The 16,974-nt window shown below is 56.9% G+C and overlaps 1 protein-coding gene across 3 annotated transcripts in view; it reads left to right on the top strand.

The window, feature by feature from the left end:
• Positions 1-775: 775 nt before the first annotated feature.
• The window catches only part of RAB11FIP5 (RAB11 family interacting protein 5), a 40,741-nt gene continuing 24,542 nt past the window's right edge, over positions 776-16,974 (top strand). For 2 of the 3 annotated variants that reach the window (XM_088128723.1, XM_088128721.1), the window contains exon 1: positions 776-1,289. In XM_088128723.1, the coding sequence (XP_087984849.1) occupies positions 898-1,289 (392 nt within the window). In that variant the 5' untranslated portion in view covers positions 776-897. Of the gene's footprint in view, positions 1,290-2,871; positions 3,027-16,974 lie in introns of those variants that run through there. The other variant, XM_088128722.1, reaches the window with a different exon arrangement.

Raw genomic sequence — 16,974 nt, 5'->3', positions numbered from 1 at the left:
CAGCTGGTTTCAGGTGCCAGCTACCCAGTCATTTGGGGGTCCAGTGGTCTATAAAGATGAAACGATAAGATAAAAGCGATACATGAAATAAGTAATGGAATAAGTTTGCCCGCACGGAGAAACGCTCCGCCCTCGCAGGGCGCGCGACCCCAGGGCGCACCCATGGCTGACCCAGGACAGAGCGGGCGCCTCCGCCCCCCCAGCTCCCACGACAGCTCTGCGCATGCTCGTGCTCCAGACCCCTGCTCGCGAGGGTCGATACCCGCTGCTTTTCCACCGCGCCACCCCAGGGCCGGGGCAGGGGGGGCGGAAGCTCCGCGCTGCAGCGACCCCCGCGGCTTCCTCCGGCCTCGCGGGCGGCGCGGGGCTGCGGCTGAGCCCTTCGGGCAGCGGAGCGGCTTCGAGCTCGGGGTTCAGGCGGAGCCCACCGGCAAGACCCTTCCCGCACCAGCCGCCGAGGCGCGCGGCCGCAGCCCCCGTCGCCAGCTGATGTGGCCGGGGGCCCTGGGCGCGGTGGCCCCGGGCCTGCGGAGGGGGCCCGGGGGGGAGGTTGCACCGGGGACCGTTCCCTCCGCGCTGCGCGGAGCCCCGGGCGCCCGGGCGGCCGGCGAGCGCGGCGGGGCAGCCCGCGGGCTCCGCGGAGGCGAGCGGCGCGCGCGCGGCGGGCGGGCGAGCGCGGCGCGGGACAGCCTGGCGGGGGCCCCCGGCCGCGGCCGGCGAAGGGCTGAGCGGGGCGGGGCGGGGCCTGTCCGCAGGGGCGGGGCCCCCGGCGGCGGGGCGGGGCCACCCGACTGCAGCCGCAGCAGCAGCAGCAGCAGCGCCAGCGCCGCGCCCGCCCGCCCCTGCGGAGCCCGGGAAACTTTGCCTGCCGCAGGAGCCCGCGCCGCGCCCGCCGGGATGAGCCTGCCGCGGGGGCCGGCGCTGCGCCCGGGCGAGGAGCCCCCGCCGCCCTGGCTGCCCAGCCACGTGCAGGTGGCGGTGGTGCAGGCGCGGGGGCTGCGGGCCAAGGGGGGCCCGGGCGACGCCTTCGTGGCGCTGCAGCTGGGCCGCCAGAAGCACCGCACCTCGGTGGCCACGCAGAAGGGCGGCTGCCCGCGCTGGGCCGAGCGGTGCGCGCTGGAGCTGCCCCCGCCGCCGCCGCCCGACCCGCACCCGGACCCGGGCCCGGACCCGCTGCTGCTGCAGCTGGTGGTCTGGCAGCGCGCGCTGGTGGGCCCGGACCGCTTCCTGGGGCGCGCCGCCGTCCCGCTGGCCGCGCTGCTGCAGGGCGGGCGCTCCCACCCGGACCGGTGAGTGGCGGCGCGCCGGGCTCCTGGGCGCGTGCAGAGCGCGGCGGGCGGGCGGGGCTCCCTGCGGCGCCGCGGTCCCGAAACGCCGAGTCACTCCCGGGCCGCGGCGATGCCCTCCCGGCGGGTTCTTGCGAGAAGGGCCTCCCCCTCCAAGCCAGAGGGGCGTTCGGGGGTCGGGCGCATTCCACGCATTGGAGGGGCGAGAGAGGGCTCCGCTTGGCCTCGGGGGCGCATCTGGGGCAGCCCTGGGACGTTGTTCCATCGCATCTGGAGGGCCCCAGGCTGTAGTGGGGGCCCGGGGGCTGCGGGCCTCTGGGCGGGAGGGAGCCCTCGGTTGGGTGGCTGCCCGTCCGGGCCTGCCCCGGGGCTGCAGACGCCCCGGGGAGAGCGAGGCTTAGCGCCTCAGAGGTGGGGTAGGGAACCCCCCGTGTCTTTGGGGCTCGGGGCCTCTGGCCGGCACGGCGCTGAGCCTGCCCGTGTCCTGGGCCCTCTGTGGCTGGACAGGAGGCAGCTGGGCCTGCCGTACCGGTGGGGGCAGAGTCCTTTCTCTTTGGCGAGCCCCATTGTAGGAAGGAGCCAGGAGGGGTGAGGCTCGAGGCCTCAGACTCCGAGGAGTGCATCCTGTCCGTGGCCGGCGGTGGCACCTGGCCGCCCTGAGGGAGTGCTCCGGTTGGGCGGCCGTACGGGCCTGTGGGGGTCAGCAGGGGTGTTCTCTGCTGGCTGGCCAGCCTGGCCGCTGTGTCCTGGCAGGATTCGTGGGGGGGGCTTGGAAACTGGGCTGATTGGGATTGCTGCCCATGCAGCGTGTGTGGCTCTGCGAGGGACCGGGCACGCTGCATCCCTGCCTGGGTTCCCCACCCCACAAGCCTTGGGTGTGGCCGCTGGAGGAGCCATGCCAAGGCCTTGCAGTGATACCAGCACACTTGCAGCACCCTACCTTGGCCAAGGCTGTTGTGGGCAGATTCCTTCCCATCCGATTCCAGTCCGAAAAGCTGCTCCCTCAAGGAGGCATCTTCTTTTGTTGCGCATGGCGTGAGGGTGATTCTGAGGGCTCTGGCAGACCCTCCCTGCCACCTTCCCTTGCTGCTGAGTCCTTAAAGAACTGCTGAGCCTCTGAGTGGGTGCGATTTTCTTGGCAAGGCCCTTGGCCTGGGCACTCCTGGGGCATGAGCTGTGTGCCCCTGCAAACTTCTACTGGCAAGCAGTGGGTGGGTGGGTGGGGAGCCACCAGCTCTCTTCCCCTTCCCAGAAGCAAGGCTTCCCTGCCTTGCCACGGGGCAAGATACTGCTTAGGCACCTGTGTGGATGGCTTCTCGCTTTTCCCTTCCTGGTGCCCCCCAGGTGTTCCGGACGTCAGCTCCCCTTGTTCCCGGACAGCATTGCCAAGTGGATGGTGACGACTGGTTGTGGGAAGGCTACTTTGAGCAGCTGGCACTGAAACCCCCCCAGCTTGGCTGATTGGTTCTGCTACTTAAGTGGTTCTGCACAACTGGGGCCTCTCGGGAGGAACTTTGCAGCTCGGGGTGGGTCTTGCGGGGTGCCTCCTCCCTCGCTGGGCCTCATGGGACAGTTGGCCAGGCCTGTTTGAGGGCATCGAGAGCTCGGTTTGACGCCTCGCCCTTCTCCGTGCTCGGCAGTGCTGCATCTCACTGGCTCTGCCTCGCTGGACGCATCTGTTGTTACAAGCAGAGGACCCACCGGCTGCATCCAGGGAGCGTCGTGCTGACCTTGGCCCAGGTTGTGTTTTTGTTCTGTGTTTCTGTGCGCTTAAATTGTTTGGCCACTTGTTGCCTTGAATATTTCATGTCAAGGGGAAAGGGAGCGCAACATTGCGCAGGAAGTAATTTTTTTCCAAAGGAAGTTGAGGGGGGGCTGCCAGGGAGACTGAGCTGTGGTGGAAGGACTGGGCTGCTGCTGGCGCTGCCAGGGCGTCTTCCCACACGTGCTGCTGCTGGCATGGAAGGTGCCCAGAGCATCAGTTGGGGTGACGCGCAGGTTTGTCCCATAGAGGACTCATTCTCTGGCGCCCCCTCGCCTTCATCTCTTGGGCGCCTGTTGGCCCAGAAACCCCTTCTGTTTCTGTGCAGGAGGAGGCCCGCCTTATCACAAGCAATTGTTCCAAATGTCACACAATTGTGTGAACTCTGGGCTGTTCGCTCGAGATAAGGCTGGCTGTTTGATCTCCAGCCACCTCTGGCCCAGCTGGGCCCTACCTAGCGCAGGCGGTCTCTGGCCGTGCCTGGCCTGGCCTGTGGCTCTGGGATCTGTCCGGAGTGGCGTCTCCTGCTGCCTGTGGATGGGCTCGAGCGTGCCTTCCCTGAGGTCCCACGGTTTCTGATATTGCAGAAAGAGTCGACTGGGAATTAAGAAGTTACAGATGCTAAGAGGGAAGAGGAACGGGGTCGTTTCTCCTGTATAATAAGGAAATAATTTCAGATTTCAAGAAGGCAAACTTAGGTTAGCACTAGGACTAACTTCCAGATAGCATCGAGATGGAAGAAGCTGTTTCTGCAGCTTCTTATGAAGTTTCCATAGAAAGTTGGGCAGATCTCAAGAAAATATGGTGGTGTTGACTGCTGCTTTGGACCTCTGGGTGTGACAGTTCAAAGATGCCAGCCGAGATTGTGAGGGGGCTGGAGTTCAGGTCCAGGAGGAAGGGTTGCAGGAGGTGGGCCTGGACGGGGAAAGGGTCGTCCTGCAGAAAGGAGCTAAGTGGGGCTTGAGCAGATGGAACCCCAGAGTAGAAGCAGAGGAGATCTAGCGCTGTTGGCCAGCCTGATCTGGGTAAAAATAAGCGTGGCTCCGACGGTGAGCGTTCCTGCCTTGCATTCAGGGCCCTGGAGAGCCTTGGCTGGAGACGAACTTCAGAGTTTCTGGGATCTGGCCAGCGAGCTGTTCCTTGAGCAGAACGTGTCCGTCTCCGTTCTTCTGGCTGAAGCCACGCGCTCCCTTTCTGGGTCTGGAAGAGGGCTGCCTCGCGCTGTGGTTCTTCCTCCTGGTATGCGGCCTGCCTTGCCTCAGAGACAGATGTTGCAATTTCCCCTTCTGCTGGGCCTATCTGCTGCCCAGCGCAGACAGCTGCAGGCTTATCTCGGTGCAGAGTGCTGTTGGGTCATGTTGCAAGGCTATGCTAGCTGTGGATGGAGCATTTCCTGGCTGGGTTGAAACCTGGCATGAATTAACCCCCTTTGGCCGGCACAGCTTGGGAACGGCCGCCATCCACGGCCCTGGAGAGCCCGTGCAGTCAGCTGACACCGGCCTTCCCTTCCGGTAGTTTTGCTGGCTGGGAATGTTGGAAGGCCCAAACCAGTTTTTCTGGAGCTGCCTGGGAAAATAAAGCTAAGCTAAAGCTCTGAGAATGGTGTAAGCCAGAATTCCTGTATCTTGCTCATGTTTGCCGTACTGCGAATAGGAAAGCTTTTACTTACTTAGCAAATGTGTGTGGCTGTCATCCAGCCAGGGATAGCCTGGGCGGCAAAAATGAAAATGCAGCACCCAATAATGATTTAAAAAAGACAAGCACGAGCCACTATGACATCTGACTGACCCACTCACCCCAGGCCCCTTAATGTCCCGGTCCCTGCGCCCGGGGAAAAGCCAGGTCCTCGCAGCCTTCCAGAAGGCCAGCAGAGATGGGGCCATCCGAATTCCCTGAGGCAGGTGCCCCGGCAGAGGAGGCAGCATCCGGAGGCAGCATCCGTCCTGGGTCCCACCAGCTGACACAGCTTCGCTGAGAGGGCCCTGGCTCACGCCCACCCTGCCAGACCTGCAATACAGCCCCCTGCTAGTTGGCTTGCCAGTCTAAGCACGAAGGTGTTTCCCGTGGACTTTAGTGGCAAAGCTGAGCTGAAAGGATGAAAAGCTGGAGGTCTTAGCCCCTCCCCTGAAGAACCCCGGGCCCAGCCCCCTTGACTTCGGATGGTGGTTTCCTAGTGCCCGCTGCCCTCGCCCGCTTCCACAGAGCGCCTCCCTGGCCACCTGGCAACTCGTCTGATTCCAGCTCTCTCGGAAGACGCAATTCTGAGCTGCTGCGGAGTTGTGAAGAGTATTAGAGTGAAGACGCCCCATGTCAGCCCTTCGAGGTGGGCCAGGCCAGGAAACAGAGCCTGCCAGGACTCCAGGAATGCTATTTTATTGTTGTGGTGAATAATCACAGTGTCTCGAACACCCACCACGGCTCCTCTCTGCCCCTCCCACGCCTTCCCAGGATGGAGTTGCCCCCTTTCCCCCCTTAACGGCTCATCCGTTCCTTCCTTGGGGTTATCTCCACACACCTTCACACGCAGCAGAAGAAATTACAGTTTAATGCAGCTGCTGCTGCTGCCTAAAGTATTTTGGAATTAAAGCTGAGAACTGTTGGAACTCAAGAGGAATGGTGGGCATCGGCTGCCCAGGCGATCGACTGATTTACTTCACTAGCAAAAAGAAGATCAGATTCAGCACCTTGAAATTCACGTGTTTCCTGAAGCACGCCTATTATTCTTAGGAATCAGAGTTGGGAGGGGTCTCAGAGGTCAACCAGTCCAACCCCCTGCCCCCTGCAGGATTCCCCACATCGTCCCTGTAGAGGACTCTCCAGCCTCCAGGGGAGGGGAAGAAGCCCCTCCACCGACTGGCAGCTCTTGCGGTCCAGGAGTTCTTCGTGCCTCATCTGTATCTACATCCTTGAAGTTTCATCCCACGAGTTCGAGTCTTCCCCTCTGGAGCCAGTGCAAAGAAGGCCACACCCGCTGCAACGTCCCGGTATTTGAAGACAGCTCTCAGGCCCCTCTCGGCCTTCTCTTCTGCAAGCTAAACGGGGATTAAGAGGGAGTCGTCTCCATATGCGTAGAACCCGGGCCTCCTTGAGAAGGGGGACGCATCCTTTCTCAACTCAGAATACGTGGAGGCCTTGGTGGGCGCGTGGGCGGAAGGGCGGTCCTGGTCCTCCTGAGGTTCTGCAGCCTTCCCAGGTCTTCCGCTCCTGGGGCGTGTTGGACTGCGGCTCCTGAGGGCGCGGGTTGGGGAAGGACAGCCTAAGGCCTGGGCTGGGGAGAGGACAGGGTAAGAAGCCCCCAGTCGGTGGGCATAAGAGAAAGCCTACCACTGCGCGTGCAATTCCACGATGCCTTTTCTGGCCTGTACTCTCTCAGTGTGTGTGGGGGGTCAGGAACGTCTGTGTGCTCTTGTGCTGCCCTTGCCGTGATCGGGGGCCTGGCGAAATACCGGTTGCACGGATGCCCTTTTAACTTTAGAAGTGAGCTGTTCTTCAGTTAGGAAACGTCCCTGCATAGATAAGCACCGCTTGCTTGCAGGCGTGGTTCGCTTGTAAGAAGCCGAGTGTACGCATTCGCATAGTTGTATTCTGTTCCGGTTTCACAATAGTTCACTCCCCGTCTCAAACTTCGTGCCGTGATCTCGGTGCGGTTATTTCCCTTCCTCCACTCTTTGTCTTTGTCCCAGCACCTGCTTCCAAGGAGTCCCCCCAGAGGCCGATGAAACCTGGGGGACGCCCACTCATCGCTTACCCCCTTCATGGGATCTTCCCCAGGATCTGTTGCACGTGGAGGGGCTGGAAAGGTTTCCGGCTCTCCCGCCCCCCTCGGCAGAATGCAGCCGGAGGCCTTGTCCTGCGCAGCTGCCTAGAAGCGTCGTCTGAAGAGGCCGGGTGGGATGGGGAGAAATGGGGGGACAAGCAGAGAGGCCTGGTGGTCCAGGGGTCTCCTCCCTGGCTGGCTTCTGGGCACACTGGAATCCAGGGCGGTACAGGCCTACTTGTGTCGCAGTTGCACTCTGAGTACGTCTTCATCCAAGATGAGTTTTCAAAAGATCTAGAAAGCATGGAATAAATGCAAACTCACTTTGCAGCTGTTGTTGTGGCACCTTGCAAACTTTACACAACCTCGCCCAGGTTGCACTGTCTCTGGGGAAAGCAAGGCTGAGGCCTGACTGGTGGTCTCTTGCCCGCTCTCTGGAAGACGTCTCTACTGTGTGGGGAGCGGAGAAGAGAAGCAGATGAAGCAAGGATTGACCCCAGGCCAAATTTTGCTCTTCCTGGCCATGGTTCCTTCACAAAAGCTCTGGGGTGGGAAATGGGGACTTTATGTTACAACTGTTGCGGCTCGAGACTTTGGAACCATCAGTCACAAATCCCTGGATGTTGTTAGTCAGAGTCTTGAAGAGCGTTTGGGGTGGGGGGCAGCCCAGTTGCCCTTTGGACCTTCTGCCCTCTGGCCCTTTGTCTCTCTCCTGCCATCTTTCTGCTGAGGTAGCAGCCAGCCGGTCACTCTTGAGTGGAAGGCGAGGGCATTTTCCCACGCTTTTTGAGATGTTTGGGCCTAAGCTCCAAAGCTTGGGTGCGTGGACTTGGTGGCACACAGACAACGCACGGAGCAGCTGTGTGAGGCTTAAGCCCTGGGGAAGCAGTTGCTTGGGTCGTGGCCATCAGCTGCACATCTGGAGGGATTCGAGTGGCCAGAGGGACCCCATGCTGAGTGGAAGGGCTAGTGGGGGAACTCCCTGTGGGAGGGAATGTAGGGGGAGCTTCTGGGGGCTGCCCTAAGAAGTCTCAGGCAGAGCCCCACCCCTCCAGGAGGGGCCGCATCCAGGGCCAAAGGCATCTCAGAGAGGAGTGGAACCCAGCCCTTGCGTCCTGGGAAGGGGACGCCTGGCCACGGCACGACAGACGAAAGCTTCTGGACCAGTGGGAGCAGCCTGCCTTGGGCTGAGGAGAATTTCTGCAGGAGTTCCACCCCCTGGAAGCACGTCCTGCCCCCTGCCCATGGAGGAAGAAGCGGTAGGACTGGTAGCCCTGGATTATTCAGTACAAGAGAGAGGAAGCTCGAAAACAGCCATCTTTAGCATGCTTTGGAGGACAACCTGCTACTTGTTACGCAGGTTGAGCCTGATGGTTATTGTACTCGCAGCAGCAGAGAGCACCCTGTCAGAGAAGACTGGAGGAAAACTCTCATTTGGCCAGGTAGAAGATGGGGAAGACAAGCTTGCAGACACCCCCGGCTGGCCCAGAGAAGGGCGTCTGAACTTGGGTCGTCTGGGGCCATCTGGGGTTGGCAGGCAGCTCCTCTTCTGTAGCAGTTGGTGCAAGAAATGTCTGCCAGAAGTATTTAATAAATAACAATTTATCCAATGTATGTGTCAGAGTTGAGAAAGCCAAAGCTCAGATCATGGTTCTGCCTAAGCTGGACTTTAAAGCTTCACTTGGTGAGAGATTTCAGCATATGAAGAGAGTCCTGAAGCTGAGTGAGGGCAAAGGCCCTAACCCTTGCCCAGCCGCCCATTCCCACAGCAGCCAAGCAGCTGCCCCTGGGAGGCCCAGGAGTGAGACGAGGAGTGGAAGAGCTCCTGGCATCATAAGAGCACATAACTGCTGGCACCTCTTGCAGGCCAGGACTTCTAATTCCCATCGAGAGTTGCCCAGGACAGCCCTCACCCCATGCCATGGAAAGGAAGCTCCATGAATTAATGATGGGCCACTAATTGCTTCCTTTTTGTCCTAAACCTTTCAATATCCATCTTCCCTGAAGGACACTCAGATGACTCCCTCCCTTCTTCAAGAGTCCTTCAAGAATTCTCTCCTTTGTGAGCGTCCTGCGAGACTGAAGCTAATCTTTCTGGATCATTTCCTACTGCATTTGAGGCTTCCTGCCACTTCTGACCTTTTAGTGGACCTAGGATCCACTAAAATTGTGCACTCCAGACATCTTAGAGATTTGACCCTGGACACTTGGGTATTTTCCCAGCAATCCAGAAGGCACTGGTTCCTGGTGGAGGTCTGAAATACTGAGGCAGCCAAGCGTTAGAGTTGGTGAGGCTGCTGCGTGTTCTCTCCCTGTCCACAGCTTCTGGGAGTCTTCTTGGTTTACAGAGGGGTTCCAAAAAAGTTACTTAGGGAGCTGCCTAGAAGATCAGCACAGAAAGACCACAAGTGAAATGGCCCAAACGCATTGGAGCCAAGCTGTGGCAATAAGAACAGCAAGGCGTTCTTACTTCTCTGCTCTTATTGCATCAGCGAATTGTGCCCCAGCTGCCTTCTCTCTTCTGGGGAGTGGTGGGAAACCAGAAAGGGTGGGAAGGGGGCTGTGTCAGCCTTCTTGAAAGTAGTGCTGATGTATCTTCTGTGGAGGAAGCCCTTCCTGGCCACTAGTTTATGGGAAGGTGGTGGATAAACTGGTGGGGCTGCGATTGCAGAATGTCCTAGAAGAAGCAGATTGTCTAGATCCTTTTCAGTCAGGCGATTGAAAGTGGGTTGGTCATTCTGGTGGATGGGCCTCCGTTGGGACTTGGACAGGAAGAGGGTGCCCCTCCCAGTCCTTCTAGGCACCCCAGCAGCTTCTGATACCATTGATCATAGTATCCTTTTGGGTGGCCTTGAGCGTTGGAGTGGAGGCCCTGTATCACAGTGGCTTCAGTTCTTCCTGAATAGACGGTTTTAGTTGATGTTGGAGGAGAGACTGACCTATTGGTTGCTCTTCAGTGGGGTATTTCAGGGTATATCTCTCCTGTGCAGCTGAACATCTACGTGAAGCCACGTCCATTGGTTCGGAGTGATGCGTTATCAGTACATTGACAAACATATCAGCCCTGAGCGGAATAGGAGATAGGGTGCTTGGAGGCTGTAAGGATCTGTATGGAAATAAAATTGAATCCCAGCAAGACGGAGGTGCTTTTGTCTAGGAACCACCTGACTCTCTTGTGTCCTCCGGTGCTGATTCAGGATGGGATGACACTTCCTCTGAAGCAGCAGGATCACGACTGGGAGCTCTAGACTCACAGGAATTGCTAAATAAGCAGGTGGGAAACATAAATAGAGGAGCCTTTGCCCAGCTTCCATTGGTAATCTTGGTGACAGTAAGTCGCACCTTTGCTAGCTCTGGAATAGATTACTGACATACATTCTGTATGGGGCTACCTTTGAAGACTCCCTGGAACTTACTGTGGGTACAAAATGCAGCAACCCCTCCTGGTGGGTGAGAACCGCTACAATCACGTAATGCCAGTGATGCGATGATCAATGTGTTGATTATCAGTAGGCTTCTGAAAACAATTCGGGCACTTGTTTCGCCCTCCATGGCTTGGCACTCGGGGGTCTCCTATCTACCAAGCCTACACGTCCCAAATTGGGATGCTGAGCCCCGCTTTCCCATGGCATTCTGGAGGGAACCCTGGAACCAGTATTTTTCATTTAGGCTCTTTCTCCTGGAGAATCTCTCTCTTTAGTATATTTTTATTTATTTATGCAATTGCTATAACTCAGTCCAAGTGACTCTGGGCGGTGAGTTCTCACCTGATGTTCAGGAAGGCGGTGAGGACAGAGCTGCTCTGTAGAGCTTTTAGTCTTTCAAAGTGTTGCTGGAGTTGAGGCGCCAAGAAATGGTAGTAATTATTGTATTTATAGACTTTGGTTTTGCTGCTGCTTTAATGAAATGTGTGTTTATGTATTTGCTTTGATTTTAATTGGAATATTGTAAGACCCTGGGAGATGCGTTGGAGTGTGGCAGTCTGTACATACAGTGAATCTGGGGGGAGATTTGTTCTGGGGCAGCTGAGAAGTAACAAAGAGGAGGGGTCACGCTCAGACCAATCTTGGGGCAGGGGGTCACCTGAGGGGTGTGCAGGGGTGCACGTAGGGGTTTTGGAACTCCAGAAAAGTCTCTGCTGCCGAGACCTTGACCCATGAGAGTGGAAGGACAGTTGGCTCTTGCTTGCTCTACACGCAGGGCACACGTCGTATGCCCAGCCGGTATCCCACCGGTGGGGAGACAAAGCAGCACGAGGTGGGAGGGGAGCCTTCTGTGCGCAATCTCTCTCTGGGACATCAGGGCGGTCCCCAAGGCACGGCAGCCTGCTTGGGGTGCCGGGGCTGAAGCTGGCGGGTGGGAACAGCCTCAGCTCATTCCAGAAAGAGGTTGGGTAGACGCAAAGCAGGTGCCTCCCAGACTCAGGGCAGGGAAAAGAACAGTGGCTGGAAGGGCTTCAGGGTGAAGCCCCAGAGCTGGCACCCGCCGGTGAACAGGTGCCTCTCCCCTCCCCGGGTAGTAGGGCCCGTTCCTGCTTTGCTCGTCTGACTGCAGGAGTTCCATTCCTCCACATGTTTGGGAGGCTGCCTGCTGCCTAGAGGCGTCCCTGGGGGTCCCTGAGGTCCGCCCATGAGGGTGTGGACCCTTGGCAGCCCTGGCCGGAGCGCCTCTTCTCGTTCATCTTCCAGCTGAGCGGCCTTGGCTGGCTGGAGGAGGCGGCTTTTAAAAGGGCTGCGCACGGCTGGGCGGGGGCAGTGCCCGGAGGCCCACCCTGAAGGGAAGCCGTTGGTGTTAGAAATTGCAGGCGGATTCTCTGGAGGCGAGGGCCAAGGCGTGGAGGTGGCTGTGACCCTGGGTGGCCCGGATCGGCCCCTTTGCCACCCCTTCAGTGTCCCGCCCCTTGTCTTGGCCTGGGTGGCCTTTCTCTCCAGCCCCTCTGCTGCAGGGCCGTTCAGTGGGCGAGCAGAGCTCTGAAGCTGGGTCTGGGTCCCAGCATTGCCCACAGATGTTCTAGGCCACATGCCAGCAGGGAACGAGTGCCGCCGCGATCTCTGCCTGGGCTTCGCAGAAGGGACTCTGCCAGCCTTGGAGGATTTGCGACTAAACCTCGGGGTGAATTGTGGTGGATCAGTTTTCTCCTTCGCTGTGGATTTGTGTGTTTTGGAAAATGCACCTCTTGTAATGTTGATTGGCCTCCACTGAGCTCCTGTGCTCTGATGCGCTTCTCCCACATTCCCTGAAGCTTCTCCAAATAAACATTTCTCCAGGAAATGGGCTGACTTTCTATTTTGGCAGGGGTGGGGTGAGGAAACTGGGCTGTATTGCCAAGCGCATGACGCCCACAGGTTGCTTCTGAGGAAAACGTCCTTGGAGTCCGTGGGTGGGAGGCCAGGGTGGGGCAACGATCTGCCCCTTTCTTCTCCGGACAGAGGCTGGGATCTTCTGCTCCGGTGGATGGGCCAAGCTCTACTTGCAGCTGTGTCTCCTCCCTGCAGAGAGGAAAGGAATGGGTGCTGTGGGATGAGTGTGCAATTCCACCCAGTTGGCACAATTTTGCTAGTAGGATTGGTTTCGTTTCAGTGCCTCGGCAGGAAATGCCATCAGCCTATCCTGAGCAGCACATGGTTATTTGCAAGCCGTCTGTTTACATTGGAGAGTTGGTTCTCTTTTAAGTTCATGTTGGAGTCCTTCAGGGGAGGGGGTGATCTGGCCAGGGACTTACAGGGCAGAGATTGCCTTCCTCCTCCTTTAGAAGAAAGATAGCCCCCCTGCCAGGTTTTTCAGCCTTCTGCCCGGTACTGTAGAGTGGCACTGTTGAACCACTTTGAATCTTGACTTACCAGTCGGGGTGCATGGAGGGCTTTCTAAGTGCCCCGTCCCCCCATGACTCCAGTGGGGAGCTGCTCCTTCTCGTTAAATGGCCACGTGGTCCCTGTGAAGTTTCTTTATGGTGTGGTCCTTGTCCTTCTGTGGCAGAAGCTGGGCTGGTACGTGTCCCCCTCTGCCTTGTTTCAAGAAGGTCTTTTGGTAAAAGGGCACAGAAATGCCAAATGGGGGTCTCTGTGCCTGTCTGGGTCCCTGCAGCCGGTTGCGCATCAGCCAGATGCTACGCCGCACCAGTCAAACGGGAGTGGGGCCCGTTTGCTCTGGCAGCCCTTCTGCCCAGCTGGGCAGCCTCCCTCCTCTGCAGGGAATGGGGCTGCCCGACTCGCTTTCCCCTGCTGTGAGTTTCCCACCAGACTGCCCTGTGGCCAGCAGCTTCTGGCATTTGCGGACTCTTGCGAGGAGAGCGTCTTCGGGGTCTTTGGCACGGCTTTGCCCACGTGCGTGCTGTCTCCCTGGGCCATTGCTTTCTGCACATGGATTCTCATGTCTTCTTGGGAGAGGGAACTCTGGGTAGATTGTCAGAGATATTTCTAGAAGGGTTCTGCACCAAGGCTGAGAGGAGGTGGCTGCCTTGGATCACGGTGCCGGACTTACTTTTATTCCTTTCCCACTCCATGACGTTGTGAGTTGGAGGGCTGAGGTGACCTGCTAGACACAAACGTGTGCAGCAGCCGTAAAATAAACAGGATGATGCGATGTCTAGAGGGCAAGGCAGCGATGGCAGGAAGCCCACGGGATGACTTCAGGCCTGTCGCTGTCTCTCAGCCCAGCCTTTGTCACTGGGATAAAATTAGGGGACCTTTCCCCATGTACGCTGCCTCGAGTTCTCAGAAAAGATGAGGTAGAAAAGCAAGCAACCGTTTATAAAAATAAGTGCGCGGAAGCAAATTTCAAGGACGGCCTACGTGGGGCTACCCTTGAAGAGCGTTTGGAAGCTTCCACTGGCGCTGAACACGACTGCATCGGTAGTTAATGGTGTCGGTTTTTCGGCGCATGTGACGCTGCTGCTCCGCGAGCTGCATTGGTTGCCAGTGTGCTCCCGGGTGCAATTCAAGGTGCTGGTGGTCACCTTTAAAGCCTTCATGGCTTGGGACCGGGTTGCCTGAGGGACCATCTTCTCCCCGTTGTTTCTGCCCATCCAGTCTGGTCCTGCAGAGTGGGCATGCTCCAGGTCCCGTCAGCCAAGGAATGCCAGTTGGCGGGGCCCAAGAGGTGTGCCTTCTCCACCGTAGAGCCCACCTTCTGGAGTAGTCTCCTTCCAGAGATTAGGATGGCCCCAACCCTGCTGGCCTTTTGTAAGGCCCTAAAGACCTGGCTTTGTGTGAAGGGTCCTGTCTCCTGGTTGTGTTAACCATGGATTGTAACCTTCTCCTCAGCTGCTATGTGTATTTTAATTTTTGTATTATGATTGTAATGGCTTTTACTGTTCTCATTTGATTTGAAATATTGTTCACCACCCAGAGTCACTTGTTGAGATGGGCAGCTATATAAATTGACCAAATGAATAAATTAATTAATAAACCCCCCTTAAGAGGCAGCGGGCTCAGGTTCCTTGGGCGTGATTAGCACAGTCAGGACAGCCGTTCGGTGGTGTTGGGACTGCAACTCCCACAGTTCCTGGAAGTCCCAACACATCTGGAGGTGCCAAGATGTTGAGGGCTGCTGCAGTTGTGTCCTGCTTTGTTTGAAGGGTGAGGTCAAGATCTGCACAGCCTGTCCTCGTTTTGGACTAGGTGGTCCCGGTGGTCCTTTCCCACTCTACTTTCTGTGGTTCTGTGAGCCCCTCTGGGGTGTCAGCCTCCTTTCCTTGGTTTGTTGGAGAAGGCCGGGATGGCGCCTCGCATGTGGAAGAACGGAAGAGGAGGAGGAGGAGTTCGTCTGAAAGCATCCTTCAAGAGGATACCGGTAGGAAGGGACGTGGCTAGTCTGCCCCCTTGCACCATTTGTTTACTAAGCTGCTGTGGTCATTTAGGGGGTCCTACATCCTGACTGTAAAACAGCATATTTTGAGACTTGGGTCTTTCACATTGGGATGATTTCAGTCACCTTGTGGATGAAATTGCTTGCATTGGTTTTGGTCCCGAACGATGCCGAGCTCACCATAAATTCCTCCTCTGGTTGGTGAAAATCAAGAGTTCAGTTACTGACAGTTGACATCAGCAGCACGTGCAAGGTGATTTGCAGTTTTGGTTTGTTTCAGCTGTTCAGGAGAAGCTTAAAATAAATACCTGGTCTTTGGATAGTGATGTCCTTCCTCAGGAAGGGTGGTTTGAAGGCCCCGTGGCTGAGACTTCTCCTAAAGAAGGCTATTATAGCTAAGCATTAAAGCGCCTTCTTTCAGCATTTGAGTTAGCAGTGGAAGGGCAGAGGGTCATATCAGTGTCTGTCCGAGGCTGGGGTTGCCGATTGGGGGTCTGGGAGATGGAGAAGGAGCGTATGCCTGTTGATTCTCCTGGATGGTTGAGGGCTTTGGGTACCATTGATTAGGGTACCTCCTTCTTGACTTACCTCGTAGATTTGGGACGTCGCTTTGCAGTGGCTGTGCTGGGGGTGGCCTGGACTTCTTGGCTGGAGCTAGCCTGTCTGGGCCTGGAGCTATTTGATCTCTCCACCGTGATTTTCCATATTGGCAGGATATGACTGGTACGCTGGTGGCCCATTGCTCTGTTTCTCCCTCAGCCAGGCCCAGAAGGGGTGGCTTGTCCCTGAGTGAAGGACTCATCAAATCTGAATAAATTGTAGCTCATTCTAGACACCACAGAGGCCGCTCCTGGGGGTGTGATAGAAATGCCAGCTCGGGGGGGGGGTGCACGTGTGCATAAGGAACGGGTGTGTTGGATGGGAGTTCTTTCGGGTTGGGTTCCTTCCTGGGCGCATAGTTGGAAGATGTGGTCAGTGTTGTTCTGTTTTGAAATAAAGCAGCTTGTCTGGCGTGTGCAAGCTTTGCTCGACTCCCGTTACTTTCTCTAGGGCGGCCCTTGGCAACGATCTGGCTGCCGTAAGGCAGCAGCCAGACTGATTGCTGGTCCCTGGTTAGAGAGAACAGGCCATGCCAGTTCATTTGGGCGCTGGTTCAAGATAATGGGCGGTTGAGTCACAACCCCTTTGGCGTGAGCGTGCCCTTGCAGTTCCTTTTCTGAGATGGGGGAGCTTTAGTTGTGAGACTGTGCCTGTGCTTAACAAATGGTAGAGCCAAAAAATTATTCTCCCATAACAAATCTGCCGAATTCTATCCTGTGGCCTAGGTGGGTTTTCGAACCCCTTTTATTTGGGTTGGTGTATGGTCGTCTAAAGAGAAGAGGAGGACGGCCAGCAGCAAGGGGGATGGACTCAGTTGCAGTGGCGACGGGTGCACCGTTGGAGGAGCTGAAGGAGCTGGTTAGGGATAGATCCTCATGGAGAAGGTCTATCTGTGTGGTGACAATGACTTGATGGTGCATAATCAATCAATCAGTGGTTGGCTAACCGACAGTGCTCCTTGAATTGATTCTGTTTTTGTTATGATAGTCTGTCTGTTATTTTCTTCCATAAGAGGAGCACTCTGGACATGTCAAGTCTCACCACGGGGTGTGAGGGCAAGAGCCCCTTCTGTTGACTTGGCACTCAGGGGCAGACACCGCTGGGGAATACTTCGTTGAAAAATGTGGGTTTTTGAATTTCACGGAGCACCTAGTCATCCATTAAGGGTTCTGTTTCATTCATTCAACTCTCTACTTTGTGTGTAGCCGAGTGTTTCTCAACCTTGGCAACTTTAAGATGTCTGGACTTCAGCTCCTAGAATTCCCCAGCCAAGATTGAAAAATGCTGGTGTAGTCCAATGACTGAACTTCAGGGTGCTTTTAATACAGAGGAGTTAAAATTAAAGTGACATACGGTAAAAGTGGGTGAATGATAAAGCATTTAAGCCAGCAAGTGGCACAGTAAAGCTGAACAGACCTGGAACAAAATTAAAAATCCTGAAAAAATAAAAATGTTTACTTGAGGCTAAAAGGAGATCTGTTGAAAGTTGTACCCTGAGAAGGCCATTGTGTCTTTCTTGGTGAGATCACTTGAAGGTCCAAGCAGGTACGGTGCTCGGCTCAGGTATGCACCTCCCAGAAAGGCTGCACCTTTTGGCTCCGAACGAGCTCACAGGGCGCCCTCGCTTAGGGGGCCAGAAAGCGGCCGGGGGGCTGATGCATTTGCTCCCTCTCTGGGCAGTGGGTTAAGTGCATCTTGGGGAGGGGAAGAAAGGAGGGAATTCCCTTGGGCCAGCCTCCCCCCCGCCCGCCTTTCTGTGGCTT

Source organism: Python bivittatus, unplaced genomic scaffold (assembly GCF_059951505.1).
Source record: "Python bivittatus isolate LINGU-HERP-01145 unplaced genomic scaffold, Pbiv_v1 ctg000740_np1212, whole genome shotgun sequence".
NCBI classification, from domain to species: Eukaryota; Metazoa; Chordata; class Lepidosauria; order Squamata; family Pythonidae; genus Python; species Python bivittatus.
The sequence above is the reverse complement of the archived record's forward strand: the minus strand, read 5'-3'. Positions and strand labels throughout refer to the sequence as shown.